Below are 23328 nucleotides of genomic sequence, written 5' to 3'. Positions count from 1 at the left end.
GAATACAGCAATAATTACAATCATTAGTTGAACTGCAGTTTTTTTTTGTAAGGGTACATTCTCATAACTTCGTTTTCGAAAACAGTTCAGCCAAAAATGAACTTGCTGTTCTAGCTGGGTGACTAATCGTAGACGAAACTGGAGGGAAAACAGTTGCGTGATGAGTGTCCGAGTTCACAACACTTGCCACATGGGAGTTTAGCAGCGTCTTCAAACATAAAGGGCTCGAAACTCAATCAATAAAAATAGTATGGTGGTTACATCGGTCTCGTTTGGAGGCTGTGAGGTACGTTCTGTAAGTCAGTGCTCACAACAATATCAGTGAGTCATCTTAAAATTTAGGGCATATTGCTCCAAATGAAAGGAACTGTCCTAAAACAATGGAGAATCAATTATCCTCCTATCCTCAGATCATGTCCTTATAGGTCCTGTAAGACCAGCAATTATGCACTCACTGGATAGGTAAAATTAAGATGTGTAACATTGTGATATAAATTGGCTTGGTGATTTACTTGCAGAGATTCTGCTTCTAGTTTAAAAGACCAGAAGGAAATGTTTGAAAGGTGACTCCTCAATTTGTAAACTGAAAAAGCTCACCATACCTATCATCTCAACTTCTTTGGCCAAGCTGGATTGATTAAATTTAGTGCAGCTCTTGTTATTGAAATCTGGAAGTTGCACAAGGATTTTATATAACATGCACTTCCAGCAACATTAATGGCAAGTGCAGATCATATGGGGAGTATGGCTTTGGCCATATTATGCACATTCCCCACTTCTTTGCTTAAGACTGATCTGAAAGGAGCCTTTGCCCATTGAAGAAGAAACTAACTAATCACTTGTTAAACTTTTGGAATAAGGTTATTTTACATTATTGAATTTGGGATAGGGGCTGTAAACCCATGTTGATGTTTAGTTAAAAAAATGTTCATTTTGTGATGTCCCATGACATTAGCTACATTTGAATCAATCTTTGTGATAGAACATGTGCAATCATATTGCTAAAAGTGTAACCAACCTCAGGTAGATACTGTACAGTAGACAAAGGTTTCATGCAAATACCCCAAATTACTATTTCTATGAATATATTACAGCCATAGCTGTGCAGTCCTTCATAGGATATTCTGATAGTGGACCCTAGTCACTTCATGCAAGCCTAGAACATATATTAAAGATGAAAGAAGAAACCCAAGGTGTTTATTGCTTCAATTTATATCAAGTTAATTTTGTTTTCATGAACCAAGCCCATCCCAGAGTAATTTAAAACTATTCAGTTCATAACCAGATTGTTTTGTGTGCTAATGTCAGCTTAAATTTGTCTCACACATGAAATGTATGTTCAAAATAAAAGTAATTACAATTGTACCACTACATACTGCACAATTAAAAATTAAAGGTAGCTACTGCCATTCTTCTGATAAAGGAAACAGCAATGACACCACATTCCATTAGCAGACAATTATCACATTTGTAGAAGTATATCTATGAAGAAAGAACACTGATTAAAGAAAAATTCAATTTGAAAGCATATATTTCTGTATATTTAATATTCTTAAAAAACACCATGGTACACCAGTGAAACATGTACAAACTAGCAGATTTCAAGTGTGCGTTCGCTCCAAATCAGAGCTAAACTCCCTTAATCATTTGGGAGTACAACATTGGTATTTCAGACATAAGTATGGGCTCCTGCAGACTGCACAGCAAGTTCTGAAAAGAACAAAGAGTCACACTTTAATAAAATCAAAGCAAAAAAGCAAGTTTTTTAATGCAAGAATGAATTTTTATGTAAGATTGAGGATTAGGGCACCTTAATTGCAGTTGGCATAATGAGTAAATGGAAACATGGCCTTGAAAAATGCAGATACATGTAGATAAGTGCATCTCGCTAATGTTATTAGCTCTATTTAATCATTCAATGCAAACAAGAAAGGTAGTTGGTTTATTGTCCATAAAATTAGTTTTTACACAAGGAAATGAAGGTAAGGACATTTAGCTATAAATTACAATATATGTGGAGGATATTCATGCAAAAAATTACATAGAAGATGAAGGATGATGGTGAAAGAATACTGGAAAGTGATTGGGCCTTGAAACATGAGTGGGCGAGGCCCTGGGAGGACTGTCCATTCTTCAGTCTTCCTAGCACGCACACATGCAGAATCTACTGGAGGAAAAGCCCCATCTGGAATAATTACCTGAACCCTGCATGCAAATATAAATAATACACATTATGTATGTATGTGTGGTCACCCCTTTGCTTTGCTAATGCACTGCATAGAACCTATTTTATTGTGTATGTTGCATCATGTCGTTTGATGGCATTACTCCTCTCCTCCCTCAACAAATTCTACACAAAACTTTGTACTCTCCCCGTTCTCACATACTAATCCCAGAACAGCAACTCAGGATAACCATGCAGCTGGCATGCCAACGAGATAGACACTAACTTCTTCACCTATGAATGCACAACGTATCTCTCAAATAACATGAACGAGCATATCTTGTGCACATCTACTCGGTAACATAAGATCTAAAAACAATCCTGACCACCCAGTTGTAGAATGAGTAGTAATTATGTAATTTGCAATATAAAATGTGACCCAGGTCAAAGTTGAGACAGTTGCAGCTAGAGCCAGGACACCGGCCTCTGTATCCATCATTCTCCTGAGCACGGAATAAGTGTCAGAAAGCCATACTCCAGCTCCCCATGGTCATTTCTCCCTTCGGTGCTCTCGGACGGCATCTCCTCGGTTCCTCAAGCCCTTCACTCAAGGGTTAATTTCAGATATTTTCTGTCCGGGAAATTAGCAAGTATCTTTTCAAGATTATAATAAAAAAGGTAATGCTTGCTAGCCTAAAGTCTAACCTGGAAATGGAGATTAAAAAAAAAAAATGATCCCAACCATGTCTCAGTCAGACGGAGTGACAGAGGGAGTGGGTTACAACAAGGGCACTGTAAAAGATTTCAGACAAACCTTGCCGCACTTCAGTCACACAGTTGAGGAAGGTTTACTTTTATTCAAAAAGTTACTGTCTCCAGACATAAATACAAATCAGAAAAGTACACTGGACGACAGAAGGTAGAGAAACAAAAGGTTAAGATAATATACTGTATATATATATTTATATATGTGGGTGTTTTGTGTGTGCACGTGTGTGTATGTACATTCATACACAAACAAATGTGCACAGTCCTTTCAACAGTTCTGTCAATGCAGTTCGGAGGGACAGAAACACTAGACAGTTATTTTCAAAGCATGATAGAATTTACTTACGTAAATGAATTACGTAAAAAAAAAAAGGAAACAAAAAAAAAACAAAACAAACATATGCCGTTTATCTACTTTTTCCTCAATATTACACTCAACTTGTTTTATTTTATTTTTAGTGGCTGAAACAGCCCAATAATTAAACTTTTAAACATGACTGTTTAATTTACTTAAACGGAAGATTCCTGCATCAAAACAAGTTCTGTATTACAAGCATGTTAAGGCTAAGGCATGGAATGATTATAAAGAATATACCTCAATAGACAAAACATTTCATTAAAATGTACATTTCGTACTATAAGTTAATGTTAGACTTAAGCTTTGTCTAGCTGCCCAAGCACTGCAGAGTAATATTAACTTCCCGATAGGAGTTTAAAGATTGGCTGTATCTTACAGGCTTTCATATCAGGATTTGTGAAAGGACATATTAATATTGGAAAACTTAAAGCTGAATTTCATGTATCCGTTTGTGACTCTTATTGAAACTCATTTACACATAGGAAAAAAGATATAGAAACCTGAAGACTTTGCAAAGACAAAGAAAAAAAAACAATATAAAATACAAATTTAAAAATCTCTCGATGCATGACTACACATGCATTTTTTTTTAACAGTTTCTTAGACATTTCTGGAACCTTGCAACTTTAGGTCGGAATTTGAAAGTAAGAAAAACTAACTGCACAATTATAAAATCAGCACCAATTTATATATAACTTTATTTAAAAGGTAGATACCTATTCCAACACTCTAATAAGCTGTATATCTGTTTTGAGAAAATTATTTTCAGCAAACATACTATACCAAGCTCTGCTTTAATTAGACACAATACAGTGGCACAACGGGAGAGGTTTCCACTGGCTTTCGTAAATATTAGTCTCTGAAAAGGACCGGCAAACAGTTCAAATCTTTGGGTAAGCTTTGTGACTACCGCAATGTACCGACATTCTGCTTCCTGCACTGCGTGGAGATCTTCAGAACTAGCGGGGATTCCGTGTTGCAAGTGATTCAATGCAGAAACCCGCCCAGAGACTGCCACGCTCTGGGGCCTGGCTATTTCCTCAGTTGCACAAGATAGTCAGTGGGGTGGGGGGTGGGTGGAGGAGGAGGGGCTGGGGGGTGGTTGTCAAAAACACAAACGAAAAAGAACTGGAGACTTCCCTCCATTTTTCACACATCAGATAGATCAGAAGAATAAAATATTTTGATACGCAACTATGATGAGCAATAACCTGTTTATAAATTACTAATTTACACCTAATTACTATTACAAAGGGCTATACATTAAACAAAGTTTTTTTTTTTAAGTTACAAAAAAAAGTTTATCCCCTTTTTATATTTTTATTTCAATTTTTTTATTTTTTAGAAAATACCACATTTCCGAAAGATCCCAGGAGTTCATTGTTAATGATGCCTTTGACAATAGATGACATTTATCCTCACTTTTTAAAAACAAATTTAAATATATGGCTGCAGACAACCCTAGATTCCATAGCTTTCAAAACTGGTCAGCCACCGTGTAACTAAACAGATAAAGCTTACCCAATGATTGCATGTTTTAGTAGATTTTTTTAAAACTTTTTTTTTTCTTTTTTTTTTTTTTTAAGTTTAAACAAGTCCCCTTGTAGGGCAAGCAATGCTGCCTCAGGTGCAGTTTAGTCCATAGAATGTGTGTGAAATATTCTCCACACAACACACCTGCACAGCATCGAGAGGTTTATTTTAACAACACAAAAAACATCCTCTTTCCATACACCTTCCAACATTAGCTTAGAACATGGAAACTCCGAGGACCTATGAGAAAGGGAGAAAAATTCAGCGTTTGTTTGCATCGGATACAGCAAGTTCAAAGTTGCTAACCATTTCAGCTCTGGCATTACAATTTTAACACAACATAATATACCTAATTTAATGTAAAGTTAGTTCCTGCACATTAATACCCCGTCCTCATTATTAGAATTAAGACTTCAGATTTAAATTTCTGAAACAATTAAGCAATTTCTGCTTAATCTACTCTTTAATAACATTTAGTGCCATCTTGTGGGGATAAGAGTGTGCACCTAATGTACACACACTCTGGAAAACCCTCACATCAGAGAATGTGTTTTTGAGAGAGAGAGGGTTGTCGGCTAGCTAAATTCAGACAGGCTAACTGCACACACGATAAAATGAAATCGGGTTAGCACACAGAAGACTTACAGACTCATCCATGATTGAAGCCGGGTCGAAAAAGTCAGGCTTCAGCTCTGATCTCTCCCTGCGATTTTTTGACGGTGGCTGTAAAAAAAAACGTAAAAAAAAGATATCAGACGGTGAAAAGTATGAGAAGGATAAATAATGACTATAATCCCTTTACAAACAGTAAAATAATAAAATGTTCTCATCTATACATTAATAGCTCCTTTGTTAATATATTCAGGCATGTTTTCATTTGAAGCCACATTTGCATCAACACAACACGCTTTGCTTTGGTTGGGTTGCTACGTGGACAGGACAGGAAATTCTTACTGGCTGTCAATGATTCTATAAAATGTATGAACGTGTGTGTGCACTTTTAACAAAACACAGACAAAGTCAACCTCATCATCATTCAAGGTTCCTTCAGAGTCGCAGATCATACCAGGTCAATGTCCATGGTGTCAAAGTCCATCCCTTCATTGAGGTCCTCGATCCTGCCTTCAGATGACATCATCACATCTTCCACAATTGGCTCCTCGTCATCCTCCATGAGTCCGGTTCCACGGCGACTGGGGGAAAATTCCAGAAACACAAGTAGGCGAGCGGTCATCCATACAGTCACATGCTGGTTTAACTAACGTTGTGACAAACCCAAATGGAGGGCAGCTCTGGGGCAGGTGTCTGAAGGCCCATCAGTGGTCCATATTAACGCTCCCTGCATACATTTGTAACTCTTACAGGGCCGACTGATAAATTGCTGACGCGTATAACGAATCGCACTCCCCAATTGTAATTTTCACAGAGGATTCCTGGGTCGGCCATTACTGGGTTTCGGGCCGTCTGCACGCTTGCGCGTCCACGGGGGGAGGATGCCCTTACATGGCGTGCTGCAGGTTACTCCTCAGTTTGGCGTAGTTCATAGCCGCTCGCTCCTGCTGCTGTCGGACCTCCTCCTGCTGTCTCTGGGCGAGCATCCAAGTGACCTGGGTGCTGAAAGCAGACAGATGAGTTACTAATCAGCGCCCGTGTCCATGGCTACCAAACACCTCTGTTAGCGCCATCTTCAAAGACCTAATTACGTAAAGCTGGGGCCACTGTATTTGTCCTTTATTGCTACTTCTGTTATTTATTTCTACAGTTGGGTATTGAATGAAAACAATTCAAGCTTAGTACCTTGCTCAAAGGTGAAACCTTTTTACACTCCAGAGCAATTTAAAGAAGAAAAAGAAGTAACATCAACGAGAGTGAACTCACAACTAATGTGGTGGTGATCCACATTTATGGCAGCTTTACATTTAAAAAGTCGATATCTAATTCTTTTCATCAGTCTCACTCACTGTTAAATGTCAGTACATAGAAATTCAGTCTGCAATCAGCCATTTTATACATGAATTTAGCATGTTAGCTTACCAAGTGGGCCTAAAACTGGGGCAGCGATGCTGGCTAGCAAAGCTGGTAAATAATGGTTAGGGACAGGGGTAGAGCTAAAGGGGTCTAACAGGAAAAGCTTTACCGAGCATTAGTGGGTCTTTAGGGAACTCGGCTTGTGACTGAGGCTGCTGGTTCAACTCCCAGGTGGGGGCACTGTCATTATACTTAACTTGAGCAAGGTACTTAAGCTGAATTGCTTTAGTAAACATCCAGCCATTATTAAAGTCATAGTAAACAAAGAATGTAAGTTGCTCTGGATAAGTATGCCTGCAAAACGACAGAAAATGTAGAGCACTGACACACAGCTATAAAGAAATGGCAAGAGGAAGCCCATGTTGTCTAGGTTGTCTATTTAAGTTGCAAAGGTGCTCGAGTAACAATATTAGATTTCCAATCCAAAAGGCCAATACAAATGGTAAAATACATCATGTGTGTGCATTCCACTAGTGCAAATGCTGTATTTCAATTGCCTTCCTGTACCTGTACATTATTTATACCACAGAAATGCAATGCTAAGTTGATGTCGTCTCCTAGATCACTCCACAATTATATTATTAATCCGTAAATATTACTGGCATGGAGATTTTGTGTGAAGCAGAGCCATTACTATAATGTTCTTTGAATAAAGCTCTACGACTTTCATACAGTCGTCTGGTGCAGCTTTAAGGCATAATCGAGGATAATGCTGCCTTATGCAGGAGTGCTGTCTGTGTTTCTGGGCTAGCCCTGCAGAGGTCCCACGGGAGTGGCAGGGAATGCTTACTTGTAGTCCATGGGTGTTTGATGGTGGTGTGGCTGTGGGGCCTGGGGGTGGGGGTGCTGCTGCTGCTGGGCCTGCTGCTGCTGCTGCTGCTGGTCCGGGGGCAGGGCGTACACCCCCATGTAGCTCTCCTCCGGCCGTATCCTCTTGGGGTCCCTCATGACGGTGGAGGTGAGGTGCGGCGAGGGCATCATGACCGGGGTCTGCATGGTCTGCTCGCGGTTCATCCACATGCTGTCGCCGCTGCTGCTGCTCTCCTCGGCTGCGGGGGCGGAACGGGGAGGGGTTAGCCGCGGGCGTCCTCTGGCCTGTACCGCCAAGCTCTCATTCGCTCAGAGGAGCCGTGAGACTTTCTATGGCCTACTAGTGTTGCAGACCATTAATCCCTTTGAAGAGGTTTTTTTTTTTTGGAATGTTTTTCAAAGTCAGTGTTCTAGAATTCTATTGCTTTCAAATACCAGTAGTGATCGTGACATCAGCATTAGAATGCACACTTACAAACATTCTAATCACAAGTTTGTGATGGTACACCTTAAAGGGGTTAACCTAGCGACGCGGCCCCAGTATCTGAGAAAGGGGACGACGGCCCCTCACCTTCGGCCAGTTTCCGCTTGCCGGTGGCCGGCTTGGCCTTCTTGCTCCTGACGGTGGAGCCGCGGCTGCTGATGCCGCTCACCACCGACATGGTGTCGTCGTCCCCGCCCGCCTGCAGGGAGTTCCGGTAGGAGATGAGCGGGAGCCAGCAGTCCTCCCTCTGCAGCGCCATCTGGAACGTCATGAACCGCTCCAGGTACACGTGGCTGTGGGGACACACACACGCTCATTAGAGCTCATCAGACAAAGAATACAGCTCTTCTCAGATTTGGGTAAATGCATGCGTAGCCTTCATAAAATCTCTCTCACAACTGCCTGAAGCGCAACAATCCTGTGGCGCCCAATGAGATTTACTCCAATACGCGATTCCCTATTGCTCCCTACTGCGTGGGCTGAGCGATACTAAGTTTCTCCTGTGCTTGCACTTGGGTTGCTTGTTAGGCACTTTCCACGCAGAGATAAAACGGTAAACGTTTCTCGGTGAAGAGCCTTCAGGCTTCACAGCGGCCGCGGTCCCTGAACAGGGCTCGTCAGCAGCGCGCGTCCAGATGGCTTACACAGTGCGCTTGTCCTGACGCATCAGTTTGGAGGAGAACTCGCTCAAGATGTCCAGGAAGGCCAGGTTAACGGGCGGGTGTCCTTCTCCGTGCGGACTGGGCTCCTTGAAGGCAAACTCGATGCCGTCCCTGGAAGAGAGAGAAACGGAGATTGCAAGGTTTCCCATTCAACGTCACTCAAACGGAAATACACATTTCTGTTCTCTATATGAACTGACCCAGCTTCAGGGCAGTTCAAAGCCCAAAAAGGCTGAGGCAAAGGTGCGCGTAGGGCTGACTCACTTGTGTAACATGGCGATGGCTTCCCTGGTCTTGAGCTGGTCCAGGCCGAAGGTGAGGGAGAAACGGCGGGCGAGCTCCTTGATGCCGCAGAAGGCCGAGGACGAGCGGTCAAAGTTGTACCCGAGGTCCGACAGCATCTCGTTAAACAGCTGCAGAAGAATTACAAGTGTTCATACATCGAGAAGGTAACTGCTACACGTTCATACACGTCTGAATTTATGCACTTATTTATTTACTTCACATCTGGGCTATGACAAATTGGTAGTCACTCAAACATGAAAGAATATTATTCAAGGAATTTATTCAGTGAATTCACTGGTTGCGCAAACAAGAATTTCACATTTCACCTCAAACGTGCAGGATCACAAACTTGGGCACCGCTCTTACCTGCTGCAAACTCAAAATGAGGGTCTTCGCACACTGGATCTTGTCGATCTGCCTCGTTTTGCTCATGGTTTCCTTGATGATGTCCCCGTAGTCGTTGTAATACTGTTAGGAGGACAGAGAAGTCTCGTTAAAGGGGAAACGAATGGGAGCGCAAACGGCGAGCCCTAACAGCAGACAGAAGGCGAAGGCCCGCGTACCCTCATGTATTGCTTGAATATGTCGGCCCCGGTGTTGATCTCCACCACGTTGTAGATGATCAGTTTGCAGTAGGCCGCCAGCAGGTTTCGCCTCTTGTGCAGAGCCTCGATTTTTCCCGCCTCGTCATCCTGCTGACCATCTGCTCCGAGCGCAGGAGAAAGAAAGCCGTCACAATCCCGCATCGCATTCATTATCGCGTCTGCACCGCTCAGCGCAGTGTGTCCATCATACGGCTTGCATTTCACAAGCACAAATCGCAGGCGTGCTGAAGAACGATTTGTCTCCCTCTAGTGGTTGGAAGGGATTACTGCACAAACCAATGAGCACACAAAACAGCCCGTTGCTTCAAATGAGAGGTGGCAGGTCAGTAGGGCAGCTGTTCAAGAGATCTATGGCCTTGAGCTTCGGCTCGTCCCTACACGATTCACCTGCGCTGTTGGTGTCGTCGTCCTGGTCAATGAAGACGTGGTCCAGGATGAAGCTGAGCAGCTCGGACTGCAGGGAGGAGTCCGGCGTGTACACCAGCGGCTCCAGGACGTCGCGGCCCCCGGCGACGATCTGGTGGCTGAAGATCATCAGCATGTCACAGAGGATGGTGAAAGCCTGCGGGAAAAACCGGGGAGCCAATCGGTGAGCGTGCCCGCTCGTTGCCGGGGGCGACCGGCACCTCCTCCGGAGAGAGGCTTGGACACTGGAGGACACCGAATCCGATACAGACCTGCTCTTTGACGGTGGTGTTCACATTTGTTAGGTAGCGCTGGCACATCAGAGAGAAAGCCCTCATCTGCTTCCTGAGAGTCACCATGTCCTCCTGCAGGGACACGGGGACGGAACGAGCCAGGGATTAAACAGAATCCCTCCTCATCAGCTCACCCACACAGTACAGTTCATTAAAAGGTACCAAACAAAAGTTCTCTCAGACTAGCATGCATTATCCCAGAGGGAAAAGACAAGAGACTGACAGCTTCTCCCAAATGACCTGCAAGCAAGTTCTCTTGCTTTTCCTTTTTCGAAATGCTATTTTTACATCCGATAGACGTTTCTGAGACGCGACTTGAAGACCATTTGGCAGAGGCCGTCTGTACTTTTCCTAGAGCTGCTATACCTACTTAGGGCAAGTAAGCGTTACAAAATGGCAAGTAAAATGTCAATGCAAGTACAAACTGTAGACACCTGTAACATTATTAAAGGTTAAACGAGATTTAGAGGTTATCGCTTGGGAAAAGACTAAGACATGTAATTACATAAGCCACAGTGTTCCAACTATACATAGTACAAACCGACATTGTTAGGGCTACTGTAATTTTGCCGTACTTACACATGTTGCCATATCAATTAAAGTTGTCACTTGGAAGTTGGACACACATCTTGAAAGTCATAGTAGTCAGAGTAAGGTGTGTTTAATAAAAGACTGGTAAAAAAGGAGAGGGGGTAGGCCAGCACGGGAAGCTCACAGAGCAGCACCGTTTGTTTGAGCAGCACGCACCTTTTTGGAGCTGCCCTCCGAGACCTTGGCCAGGTGCCAGAGGATGACGTAATGAGCGCACTGCAGGGCGTGGATGACGATCTGGAGAGAGGGAGAGAGAGAGAGAGAGAGAGACGGTGTTAGAGACGCACAGGCGGAGGGCTGGATCTGGGCCCTCAGAGGCCGGAGAGGGGGCTCCGGACCCAGGGCCTCAGCGGAAGGAGGGGGCTCTGGATCCGGGACCCCGGAGGGTGGAGAGGGGGCTCCTGGCCCTCAGTGGGAGGAGAAGGGCCGCAGCGCTGCTCACCTGCTCAGGCATGTCCCCGTTCTCAATGCCCGTGTTCAGTAACTTGTAGTTGCTGGTGAACAGGTCCCATTTGGAGAGGTCGTGCGCGCTGGGAGAGGGGGGACACGAACCAGGTCAAACATCAACCGCCCGTTTGAAGACAAAATGGCAGGAAAATCGGTCACTCTCTCTTACTTGTGGAAAGCGGTGATCCTCTTGAGTGTGGACAGGACCTGGTACGCATCGTCCTCATCTGGCTCCTCCCCCTGAGAACCAAATCAGTCAACATGCAGCCCGTTCACCTCGCTCAGCTCCTTAGTAACCCCCCTGAACCTTAAACTGAACTAACACACCTCCAAGACACATACAGCTCTAACAGTGGCACTTACACACCTAACTACACAGACACATAAATCTCAGTCCATTCGGTTCAGCATGAACACAGACACATCCTAAACAGCTTCACTATCATGTACGCAGATTCATACACACACACACACCTCCTGCAGGAAGTCCTCCAGCAGCCTGTTGAACTTGTCCACCAGCTCGTCCAGCAGCTGGCTGCGGGCAATGTCCACCCTGTTGAAGATGGTGAACTCCTCATTGCAGAGCGCGTGGTAGGTCTTGGAGCAGGCCTCCAGCACGTCCGTGTCCGTGTGCTTCTCCACGATCTCCCTGATTTGCCGTAACAAAGACTCCAGGTGCTGCGGGGGGGGAAAGACGAGAACACGGGGCTCGTGGGTAATCCGACAAAGACCTTTAAAACCGCCGCGCGCCAGGCGAGGTCACGGGTGGGGGGTGCTGTGGCACACCGGCGCTCACCTTTTCTAATCTTCCTGTGGTGTATATTTCCAGGTCGAAGAATTGCGGAAGATGCAAAAGATTGGTCACCTTCTCAGCATCTACAGAGTACTGGAGAGAAAAGAGAAGAGGAAAAAACGTTATACAAACCTGTGTGCATTTTAGAAGATAAATAACCAGTTTAGACACACTAAGTGCAGGGATGAATATAGCAGTCCTAATGATGGCAGTTTTCACTATTCAACGACAGGCATGTATGGCAGTGTACTGAACAGGCTCCGTACACTAGCCGGCTAACTGTAAACCCTGGAATGGCACACAGCGCTACACCCTTCAGGTCCGGTCAGGGGGAAGCACACACCTTGGCTAGCAGAGGGGGCAGAGCCACGGAGAAGAGCTCGGTTATCCGAGTCCGGTCGTCCAGCTGGGTTTTTTTTTCCTTCGCCGTCAAAACCTGAGGAAGAGATTACAGCGAGATCAAAGGAACCGCCGCGCAGGCGCGGCTAACCGCACGGAGCACTTTACTAAGCCAACATGCAACACCCCAAGAGCAATGATGGGAACACCCCAAGAGAAATGATAGGCACCAAAGTCATAATTACAATAAGGTGCTATTAGGCTGAGGAAAAAAAAAAACACATCAAAATGAGATAAGTTTATAGCCAAAAAATTATCCTGATAAGCAACACACTTGGCTGAGCTCAACACCGATTGTACATATGATGTTTTCAGTTTAAGGTGTTTATTGGAACAGCGGTGACTGTGTAAAGTGCGACTCTGGCGGCGGCCCATCGCGCGGCGCTGCGAGGGCGGAGTCTCACCCGTTTGCCCGTCCCTCTGCCCACGGGGGGGTGGCACTCTGCCGCCTGGCGGATGGTGCAGAGCATGATCTCGATCAGGGCCGTCTCCTGCCGGTCCGAGAGCGCTGGGACACAGGGAGGGGAAGCTTCAGGAAAATCTGGCAGGCAGCTTGCAAATGCCACCCGCCGCTCAGTCACTAAAACCCGTCCAACACCGGCCACACGGAGGCGCTGCAACATGGCATTTTACATTTTGGCCACTATCTCACAAACCCCGAGGCCAAGACACAGACACCGCGAGTCGTGCAGAATCCAACACTCGCGGAAATGCCAGCGATTTGACAGATTTGTCACAATATCTGGGACTCTGACGAGGGATTCTGACCACAGTTTCTATGCTTTATAGCGCCACCTTCAGGAAAGGTACATTTTTGTGCCTTTTTTTTACCATAGCTCTGGCATTCTTAAACCGAGATTAAAATATGGCGTCTACACACTCAGTATAGAGGGCTGAGTAAGATTTACACAGTTAATTTGCCATGTTGTTTTCCATAATTGAAAATATTGCGGTCCACGGCCAAAATGAACATGTCCGAGATCGATGGGCGAAACGCAGGATTCAGACCCCTTGGATGCTGACGTACTTTGAAAAGTTGGGGCGAATATGTGCAAAAAGGAAAGCGATGCCTAACCTCTGAATAACAGGGAAGCCCCTGAAACCCGGTTCTGAATGAGGACCAGTCCTAAATGAGTAAAACCGGGAGTATTCATAAGTTCCGACTGTTATTGGTTCTGCCATCGGTACTGGAAAAAGTACTGGAGTGAGATTTCCATAACGACAGGTTTCATGGAATTTACAGGAATATCGCAAACATAATCTTTCCGCTTTCTCTCACTGCCCCAGTTCACACCTTGCATTAAGATGCATTTTTCAGTATCCCGGTAAGATATCAAGGTACAGATAGCATTAATGGGATCTCTCTCCCACCCTAATTTGGAATGACCAAATGCCCACGGCCTTAATGGAACAACTCCGCTGCACGAGACACAAGCGGTCTCAAGTGTGCTTACATTTCACTTGAGCTGATGACGACAAGGCTTGCTGCCACAAATCTAATAAAACAACTGCCAGTAAGGGAGGCAAAACAAGCGATATCCAAGCAACCAAACAGATTTTTCAACCGCTTTGTTCACAATCCTACATTTCTCATCCACTGCAGGTATGTTGTACGCATAGGCGCAAGTACAGAATTCACTAGGCTAATAATGAATTATTAAAAATAGGCGGATAAAAGAAAGCTAATTATTTAGTTAGAAACATATTCTAAAGATTTGGCAACTCATTGTAGATGGTCAGGCTGAAGCTGCAGCCACCGTGACCCAGCCCACCCCTCCTCCCTCTACCACCGGTCCAAGCCAAGCTCAAAGTCCCTTTGTGCCTGCAGCTACTGGGAGTGGGTGGATGACAGAGGATAGCTAATTTTCTAAGTTCTGCATTCTGTTTGTTTGAACTTATAACCTTCTCCTGTAAAAAAAAATACTGTTTATTTTATTCATTTGTTGTCAGTGAGATATTAGAGTGTCTATAATAGTGACTTAGTTAAACCACTGCTGCTGCCCCCCTGCAGAAGAATAATTTGTTATTCAATTCTTTATTGTTAAAAATAATGTGTCTTTTTTCTTCCAAAGTAATCAAAAACCACTGATAAAAGAATTGATAAAGTACCAAACCAAAAGCAGTAGTGATAACAGTAGTAGTAGTATCGATAAAAATACTAACGAGACTCACCCCCACTGAATAGCGCATGTGACCTGGACGTGACAGTCCACAAAGCACACTGAGCATAAATAGTTGTGGCTCCATAGTGCCACCATCAGATGAAGCATGCATTTTTCATATTTTTAACCAACTCCTCAGCTACCTGGATGGCATTTAAAATCCTTCCATTCCAAGATCGATCAGTTAGGTATTCTGTGTCATTCATTACATCCTGACAAATGATACACAAGACTGTGCAGTTATGTGTGATTTGCTCAACCCTGCTTGGACCCTGTTCACTCCTGCTGGCAGCTATATTTGTTATTAGTATTATTATTGTAGAAAAGTAAGACTGGATCCAAAGACCACTGGACGACGCATCTCAGCTGCAGGAATAACTGAAATCCATCTGTACAAAGAGGCTGGAACATAACATGACGGGTACTGTGCGCGACTGGGTGAATCACGGTGGGTGACTCCTGTCCCGTTACCTTCCTCCCCGGGCAGGGGCTCGTCCAGCAGCAGGCTGATCATGCACTCCCAGTCCTTCAGCAGCTCTGCCGCGCAGTCCCACATGCTGTCCACCAGGTAGGCCGCGTGCTCGTGGAGCTGCAGGGGGGTCAGGGGTCAAGGGCAAGTTAGCACAGAAAACCTCACCGTTTCTCCAACAAGCAGAACGGCGCATTAGTGCAGCATTGCTGCAATCTGTACACTCATCAACATTCCAACAGGAAAAACAGCATGTTAGCGTGTTGCTGGAATCTGAACACTCATCAACACTCCCACAGGCAGAAGCGTGCATCCGTACAGCCTTACTGCAATTTCTAAACTCAACAACTCCCCTACAAGGGGAACAGCCTATTAGTGCTGCATTACTTTTATCTGTAAAATCTCACAAGAATGTTAGTTCAGTGTCTGTGACCTCATCGACGCCGCTACAGGCAGGATAGCACGTTAGCGCACCATCACAGCCATACACATCTGTCTTCGGCCTCAATCCTTCAGTTACACTGTTCTAACATTACAAGCCTCTCTCTACAATTGGCCTTTTCCTGCTACAGACATTCAGTTTTAATCATAATCAGAACAAAATCGATAAAATACACACACACACGCCTTCTTTCCATACGTAGCAAAGTTTAAGCCATTAGAAATGGTGGTGTAAAGTTGAATCTGTGACCCCCTGAACCTATATTTAAACAAAACAACCTTTATCAAAACAAACGAATGCTGCTAATCTCCAACGTAAACACAGCAGTGCACTGAACTTCCTACACGATGGCCCAGCCTGGGTTCATCAGTCTCATGGCTTACCAGTTCTGCTACAAGAGGATCCCACCCCCGAATGCGTAGCCCCACCCCCGCACTTCCGCAGCACAGTCACGATGCAGAACGAGCAAGGAGGTGATGGCGGTTGTCATAAAAGAGCAGTCTCATGACAGCACGCCGAGACGTATGGAATGTGCTTTTCACCCATACCCTTTTGAGAGCAAAGCCAGTGAAGAGAAGCCGTTAGCCATACCTCGCTCTCCAGGAAGAAGAAGACCGTAGTCTTGATGAGGTTGGCGTTGGGGCTCTGTCTGCCCCTCCTCTTGGGCATCCCGTCCTCTTCGGGGTCGCGCTGACTGAAGAGTCTGGGAAAGACGAACCGCAACGCGACCGTAAAGCACGAGTCGACCGGGCCACAGTGAACGCTCTGACCTCAAAGCTGCACAGGGCAGCCAGGTCGTATGAGTAACACTCTGCCCATCGCGATGACTCCTCCTTATCATTTACAGTTTTTTTTTAATTTGTTTCTTTTTTTAGAATGCCCAATTTTGTATTTGACTTTGGTTTTTTTTTATCAGTTAAATGAAGAATAAAAATAATGAAGTGCTGCTTGCTTGCCTTTAGAAAGTCTCTCACCTGCAGAGCAGGAAAATAAGCCTAATTTTTTTAAAATTAGAAAATGGGGAACAAAAGCTAAATGCAAACTGCCAAATTCAACTGAGAAAGCAGCTAACGCAGCTATGCAGATAAGCAAGCCTGTTCACAATGATTTTCTCAAACTTTTAATGTTATTATGAATAATACACCTCAGCTGTCTGAACTAAATAATGAATGAAAATGATAATATTGCGCACGGTTACGGTTTCATTGAATATAGCAAAGCTGACAGACCATTTGCCCACGTAAGAATGGATCATGGCTGTGAACGCATCAATATTATTCCAAGCACAGTTAACCAACTTTGTAGACCAGATTTAATGATAAAACTTATTCATGGTTAACCTATAAGCAAGCGCAAGCTAAACACGCAGCCCTGTTCAGCCCTGTCCCATTAGGGCAAGATACAAGAGCTGCTGAGGACACTGACTGAAATGCACCTCCACTGACATGTCTCGAACATTTTAGGGTACATCTCTGTACCAAGGCCCAGAGCTTCTGCACTATCCAGGGGACCCACTTACAGCTCCATGCTCTGTGGCAGAGCTCTACTCAAGAGGAGCTCTGCCACAGAGCACGGAGCATTAGTCAAGATGCCTGACGCTGCCTCTGCTCACCCAAACTCAAACACAATCTGGCAACCTGCCCTTGCATCTCAAGCAGCCAGGCGTAAAACCCTCACTAATTGGGGGAGGGAAAAAAAAAAAAGTTACTTTGATCTTTGTCTTGACGGGGTTTGGACCCCATCCTCGTGCCTGAAAATTAAATCCATTTCGCTCGCAGCGGGAAGATCCGCGGGGGCGTTCTGCACAGCCCAGCGCGCTTTCGCCAGAAAGACAAATCTCCTAAACAGCCTCCAGCGAGCACGCTCCCCGAGTTACCTCTGAGGATTCGCTCTCTCTCTCTCCGACTCCGCCCTGTCTCCGCCTCCTCCGCCTCCTGCCTGCCTCCGCCTCCCTATCTTTATCTACCTTCTCTAAAGCGGTCTGTTCTGGGGGGAAGACGAGGAAACCTAGGAATGAGGAATCTCATTTGTTTAAGACCACCGTTCGTCAAATACTGCCTCAGAAAAAACGTGACTGTCTGTCTGAGAATAAATGTCAAACACGCGACTCACTTCTTGTAGAGGAACTCCCCCGCCGCCACAGCTACTGGCCGGTGAGCGGAATACACGAGGTGGTACACACTCTCGCAGTCTTCCGCCGTGAGAACTTCATCGCTGCTACTGTGGGCACAAGGCAAAATGGCGGACGCTCAGCACGCGGCCGTCGAAACGAAAGCCGCATTTCCCAAACGCACATTTCACGCAAGTTCCCGGAAGCCGCGGACACTTACTGTAATACCAGGGTAAGGAGTTTTATTGCTTGAACTGCGACGTCGTATTCCTTGTCCAGTGTCATTGAGACGATGCGGTCCTGTTCAGGGGAGGATAAAAAACCTTCACTCGCTGCACGCTTCAAACATCAGTCAACATGAAAAAACGCTCAGAAACGGGTCACATTAAATGCAACTATATCCACTGCTCAGTAACGAAAAGAGGACCTCCACGGAGATGTAGAGTCATAATGAATACGGCTGACTCATTTTACATTAATCCGACTGAGAGATGATTACACCGCCACACGGCAAAAGACACGCACATCGGCGCAGACTTAGCGTGGTGTACAATGTCAGCAGAGATAAGGGCAGACCAGAGGCTTTTCATTTCAGCCATGGCCCTGATAACGCTGTAGCGGAGAGGGGCAGTTGGGAGAGCTTTGAGGAGGTGATGCCGCTGCCGCTGAGGAGAAAGGAGGCGGGGGGGGGGAGGGGTGGGGAGGCTCACCTTGAAGCGGCTGGTGAAGAGCTCAAGCTTGGTGTTGAGCTCGCGGTTGTAGTACAGGCCCTGGAGTGCGGTCAGACACTTCAGCCTCACTTCACCTTGCTGTAAACGGGAAGGGAGGAAGGGAGGGGGAGACGGAGAAAGAGAGAGGCCCGTTAGCGCTGCGGCTTCAGCGCTGCGGATGCACGTGCGCGGCGGGGCGCAGGGGGAGGGGCTAAAGGATGACTCGCCTTGTCGTGCATGGTCCACCCCACGTACTTCAGGTAGCTGTCATTGAGAAAGGCGTCGCTGTACATCTTCATCCACACCCCGATCTCCTCGATGCAGATCGCCCGGATCTCTGCGATCGCGTCGCTGGGTAAGAGGAGGAGGAGGAGCGGTCTCAATGGGTTTTGAAAATAAACGCCAGCACGACTCCCCCTGAAAAGGACTCTTCCCCCAGGGAGTCGCACCAAAAACGCAAAGGTCCCACTCCCAATATGCTGACTAACTGAAAGTACCACAGACAAAATCCCCATAGAACAATCTTTTAAAAAGTTTAAGTTAAATTTTTCTGCATTTAAATACGACTACATTACGTGGTGTTATCATCAGAATTGACTAATACACACATACCAACACACATAGGGCAGGTGAAAGCATAGATCTCTGTGTGGCTGTCTGCTTGGGCATCAGCATATAAACTCAATCTATTATAATACGTAGTTTTTAATACGTAGACAAGTACAATTAAACACAACGAGAGAAAGAAAAGACCTTGCTGGTGCCGACACATACCGGTATCTATGAACGAAAACGCCTTTGAATATCGCATTCATCATGTTTTCAATTTCATCCTGGTTTTCTTGAAGCTGAAAGGAAAAACAGATGGCAAGTCAGTAAATAATGCCAGATAAACCCATCCCCCCCCCCCACCTCTCTACCTTGCATGCACACACACACACTACACCTGCCAGTATTTTCTGACATAACTCACTTCATACAGGGCCGGCTACTCTGGTTTTGTCATTCACAAAAAGGCTTAATTGGATTTCCAGCGTACGGAAGGGGAAGAGAATCAAGCGCTCGTCGTTAGCAGGAGTTTAAAAAGATTGCGGGCCTCGTTTGCGCGATAAAGACCTTGCGCACCGCCATCCTCCTTTTCATAATTAAAGCAGCCAGCAGATGGTATCCCAGCAGGCAGCGTGGTTATGTAACTCAACGTTAATTAACACTGCCAGCTAAACGCAGATACCGCTACGAGGAGCCCTGGCGCATCCGCGCGCGCACGCCCAACACAAACACGCATCCCGGCCGCAGAGATCAGCCACGCGCTGGCAGGTGATCGGCCGGAGACTCTGGCTCGGTCGGCGGAACGGGTCTCATATTTGACGCAGTGGCGCTGGGCTGGAAGGTCACACTTTTTGCACTTCAAAGGAAGCAGCTACTCCTTGCCCGATACCTTTGATTCAAACTTATGTGGTGTATTAAGGTCATCTCCCTTTAAAAACTTCAAGGTGAATCGCTGATTTTAAACGCATTTAAAAGAGCCATGTGTGGAGATGAATAGCAAATTTAATCTCGGGATTAAACTCTTTGCGTTTGTTGGGGGGAGGGTGGAAACAGAAAGCACGTCATCTGAAATGTACGGAATCCTGACTATCCTGCGACTGAGATGCAGGCACACTCAAAACAGCATGTAGTGGTGTTCAGTGGGAAGGAGGCCGTGTGTGTTAAGCATGGGGTGGGTGGGGGCAGCGTGTGTGTGTTAAGCATGGTGTGTGTGTGTGTAGGAGCAGGACCGCTGTTCCTCACCTCTTTGCGTTTCTGCAGTAGCAGCTCCAGGCGGTCGTTGGCTCTCTTGCCGATGATCTTGTTCCTCTCGGTCTCGTACTGACGCTGAGTATTGTCCATGTTGATGCTTAGGTTCAGTGCAACATTCACCAAAGCCGTCATGAGCTTCATCGCTGCACGGGCAGGCACACGCACAAACACACACACATTCTAACGTCAGACCTGCACTTCACTAGAAATAAATTACCAATTCAACACGGAAGCCTTTCTCAGACACCCTTGTATTAACATTTGAGGATTTTAAAGGGTTTTAAGCCGATTCATTCGCCATCATTCTGAATTCATCATAAGATACCACAAAAAAAAGGGTCTTTTGACTGACCAGACGGTAAATGAATAAACACTTGGAATGCGTGGAGTGGGCCGGGGCGGGCGGGGCTAACCTGCCAGGGTGCTGGTGTGCCGGAAGGCTCGGACCTGGGAGTCGGACAGCCCGGTGAGCAGCGAGATGACCGTGTCCATCATGTACTCGTCGTAGATGATGCTGTACTGGCACTGCCGCACCAGGACCCCGATGAACTCGCAGAAACTCGACTTGAACTTCTTCCACTGCGGCCCGGCTATGGTCAGGGGGTAGTCTCCGCTGTCCTGGAGGGGAGGGGGGGCTGCGTTTAAACCACGGGCCACTTCGCCGAACTCCATTAAAAAATTTAACAAACACCGGGACACTTAATTGCGATGGGACAAGCGAGCGGCTGGGGGAATCCGAGGCGCTTTCGCACGAGCGGTGCAATTATGGCCGATCGATATCCCGTGCGTCGGATAAACAGAGAGCGGGCAGAGAGGCCCAATTAATCCAACACAGGAGCAGAGCCCGGAGCAGGAGGGGATAAATCAAGTGTGAGCACTAAGCTCGGACAGCACTAATGAGACCACCGCAATCAAATAAACTGCAACAATGGACTATCGAAACGTTAGCCCAAAACGCTTTCCGGCTATCGCCAAATAACCTGTCGTTATCCATTACGAAAATTACAACGCTTCAACATTTGGTTTGCATGTAACATCTCTTCAGGCTGCCGGCGGAAGCAGAGGGGAATGAACTCGTGTCCCTGGCAGCCTGGAGCAGGACGCAGTGCAGTTTCTGGAAATCTATCGTGTTATCAAACACAGCCACCGATCGAGTTACGGTCAAGAGTCGGTGGTTTCCAAGGGTACCTCGTCAAACTCCTCGGTCATCTTGCGGATGATTTCAGAGTTCTGCATGTGTCTGAACATTTCCCCGCTGACCACCCCTACGACACGGAGGAAAAAATAGGACAGACAAAAGACATCTCTAAACGGTCTGAAAAATTACAACAGCAGCAATTATAACAGTAACGAGCAAACAAAACAAACAATAATAGTACTTATCATTTACACTGCTAATTATAATTTACAGAATAATTTCATCTCATTTTTACCACCACAACAAAAACCAAAACTACCTGGACACTGCCAAATTGTCCCAAAGCCACCTCATTACTTCCCTGTTGGTGTAGCCCCGGGATGAAACAAGGCCAGATGGAGTCAATACAGTGCTGACGGTTTCTTACCTTTACAACCTGAACACTGGATGAAGAAGTTGATTAAGTCCAGGAGTGCTATGTCTCGGTCATGCTTGTAGGACTCAATCCAGTCATCAACAACAGTCTATGGGCACAGAACAGTCAATAAGAATTTCAAAAGCCATCCGTCTCCACAGGGGAAAAGACAAATTGTTTGAAATGTGTACACATCTTTTTTCATTAAATTGGCAAGGAGTAAATGCTCAACTATAACACTTCATACAAGGAAATGGCCATTTTGCAACAATGAAGGCAAAACAATTCCCATTCAAATTGCATTTTTTTCATGAACCTTGAAAAAGAATGAACATACAATTCAAGAATAAAACATACAACTGCCGCTCATTCTACTGGAATTAAAATCTTGGAATTGATTTAAATACTTCTTGAGATGTTACTTCTGCAATATTTTTTAAATCTGTGCAGACATAGTTGCGAATGATCCTGGCAGAGCTTTTAGCAGAGGGTTAAATGTACAATCCAGCCAACTGTCCAGTTCTGACTTGTGTGTGCCGTTAGTGGATGCCTTCTAGTGAGCCAGCAAGAAAGGTGGATGCAGTTTCACTTCTGCAAAATATTTTTCACCACTTTGCTATGATCCTCAAAGGACAGCAGGGTTTGACTGATTTCCATGACTTTCATCCAAAATACAAACTTTCCACAACTGAGGGAAACCTGTGTGAGCCACAGAGTAAACTCAGTATCCTGAGACCAGAGAGAGAGGAAACATAGACCTGAGAGAGAGGAAACATAGACCTGAGAGCGAGAAAACTGAGACCAGAGAGAGAGGAAACTGAGACCTGAGAGAGAGGAAACTGAGACCTGAGAGAGAGGAAACTGAGACCTGAGAGAGAGGAAACTGAGACCTGAGAGAGAGGAAACTGAGACCAGACAGAGAGGAAACAGAGACCAGAGAGAGAGGAAACTGAGAGACTGAGACCAGACAGGAGGAAACTGAGACCTGAGGAGCTAGAAACTGAGACAGACAGAGAGAAACTGAGACCAAGGAGAAACAGCGGAAGAGAAACTGGCCCAACAGAGAGAAAACAAGACCAGAGGAGCAGAGTCACTAACCTGAGGACTGCTTGCAAGTTACACACTCGAGACAGACAGTGACCATGCATTCTCGAGTGGTGAGCCTGAGAGAGAGGAAACATAGACCTGGGAGCGTGGAAACAGAGAGCGGAGACCAAGGAAACAGGGAAGAAAGTGCACCAGAGAGAAAACAAAGACCCCAAGGAGTCGTGAGTCACCAACCTGCATGGCACTCTTGCCAAGCTTCACCACCTCGAACAGCATCATGTTCTCCATGCCATTCTCCTGGTGGTGGCCGTTGATGCGCCCGAGTCCTCCAGCCTTGCCCGAGGCCGCACCCTTCCCCTTCTCCCCGGCAGCCCTCTTGCCCTTCTTCACGGTCTGCGGCACAGAGACGA

General features: G+C 45.8%; 1 protein-coding gene across 2 annotated transcripts in view; it reads right to left on the bottom strand.

The window, feature by feature from the left end:
* Positions 1–2996: 2996 nt before the first annotated feature.
* Positions 2997–23328, bottom strand: part of stag2b (STAG2 cohesin complex component b) — a 38752-nt gene continuing 18420 nt past the window's right edge. For both annotated transcript variants that reach the window (XM_064328179.1, XM_064328180.1), the window contains exons 4-34: positions 23153–23311; positions 21884–21980; positions 21507–21583; positions 20732–20936; positions 20310–20461; positions 19293–19366; positions 18746–18869; positions 18519–18617; positions 18029–18108; positions 17811–17918; positions 16290–16401; positions 15259–15376; positions 13030–13133; positions 12570–12662; positions 12230–12319; positions 11908–12111; positions 11603–11673; positions 11429–11516; positions 11143–11223; positions 10375–10467; positions 10085–10259; positions 9656–9795; positions 9459–9560; positions 9072–9220; positions 8790–8918; positions 8233–8438; positions 7642–7900; positions 6327–6437; positions 5890–6016; positions 5469–5546; positions 2997–5063 (exon numbers count right to left, since the gene is read on the bottom strand). In XM_064328179.1, coding sequence (XP_064184249.1) covers positions 5040–5063; positions 5469–5546; positions 5890–6016; positions 6327–6437; positions 7642–7900; positions 8233–8438; positions 8790–8918; positions 9072–9220; positions 9459–9560; positions 9656–9795; positions 10085–10259; positions 10375–10467; positions 11143–11223; positions 11429–11516; positions 11603–11673; positions 11908–12111; positions 12230–12319; positions 12570–12662; positions 13030–13133; positions 15259–15376; positions 16290–16401; positions 17811–17918; positions 18029–18108; positions 18519–18617; positions 18746–18869; positions 19293–19366; positions 20310–20461; positions 20732–20936; positions 21507–21583; positions 21884–21980; positions 23153–23311 — 3729 coding nt within the window. In that variant the 3' untranslated portion in view covers positions 2997–5039. The remainder of the gene's footprint in view (positions 5064–5468; positions 5547–5889; positions 6017–6326; positions 6438–7641; positions 7901–8232; positions 8439–8789; positions 8919–9071; positions 9221–9458; positions 9561–9655; positions 9796–10084; positions 10260–10374; positions 10468–11142; positions 11224–11428; positions 11517–11602; positions 11674–11907; positions 12112–12229; positions 12320–12569; positions 12663–13029; positions 13134–15258; positions 15377–16289; positions 16402–17810; positions 17919–18028; positions 18109–18518; positions 18618–18745; positions 18870–19292; positions 19367–20309; positions 20462–20731; positions 20937–21506; positions 21584–21883; positions 21981–23152; positions 23312–23328) is intronic.

This window comes from Anguilla rostrata, chromosome 3 (assembly GCF_018555375.3).
Source record: "Anguilla rostrata isolate EN2019 chromosome 3, ASM1855537v3, whole genome shotgun sequence".
NCBI lineage: Eukaryota > Metazoa > Chordata > Actinopteri > Anguilliformes > Anguillidae > Anguilla > Anguilla rostrata.
Note: the sequence above shows the minus strand (reverse complement) of the source record. Positions and strands in the feature narration are given on the sequence as shown.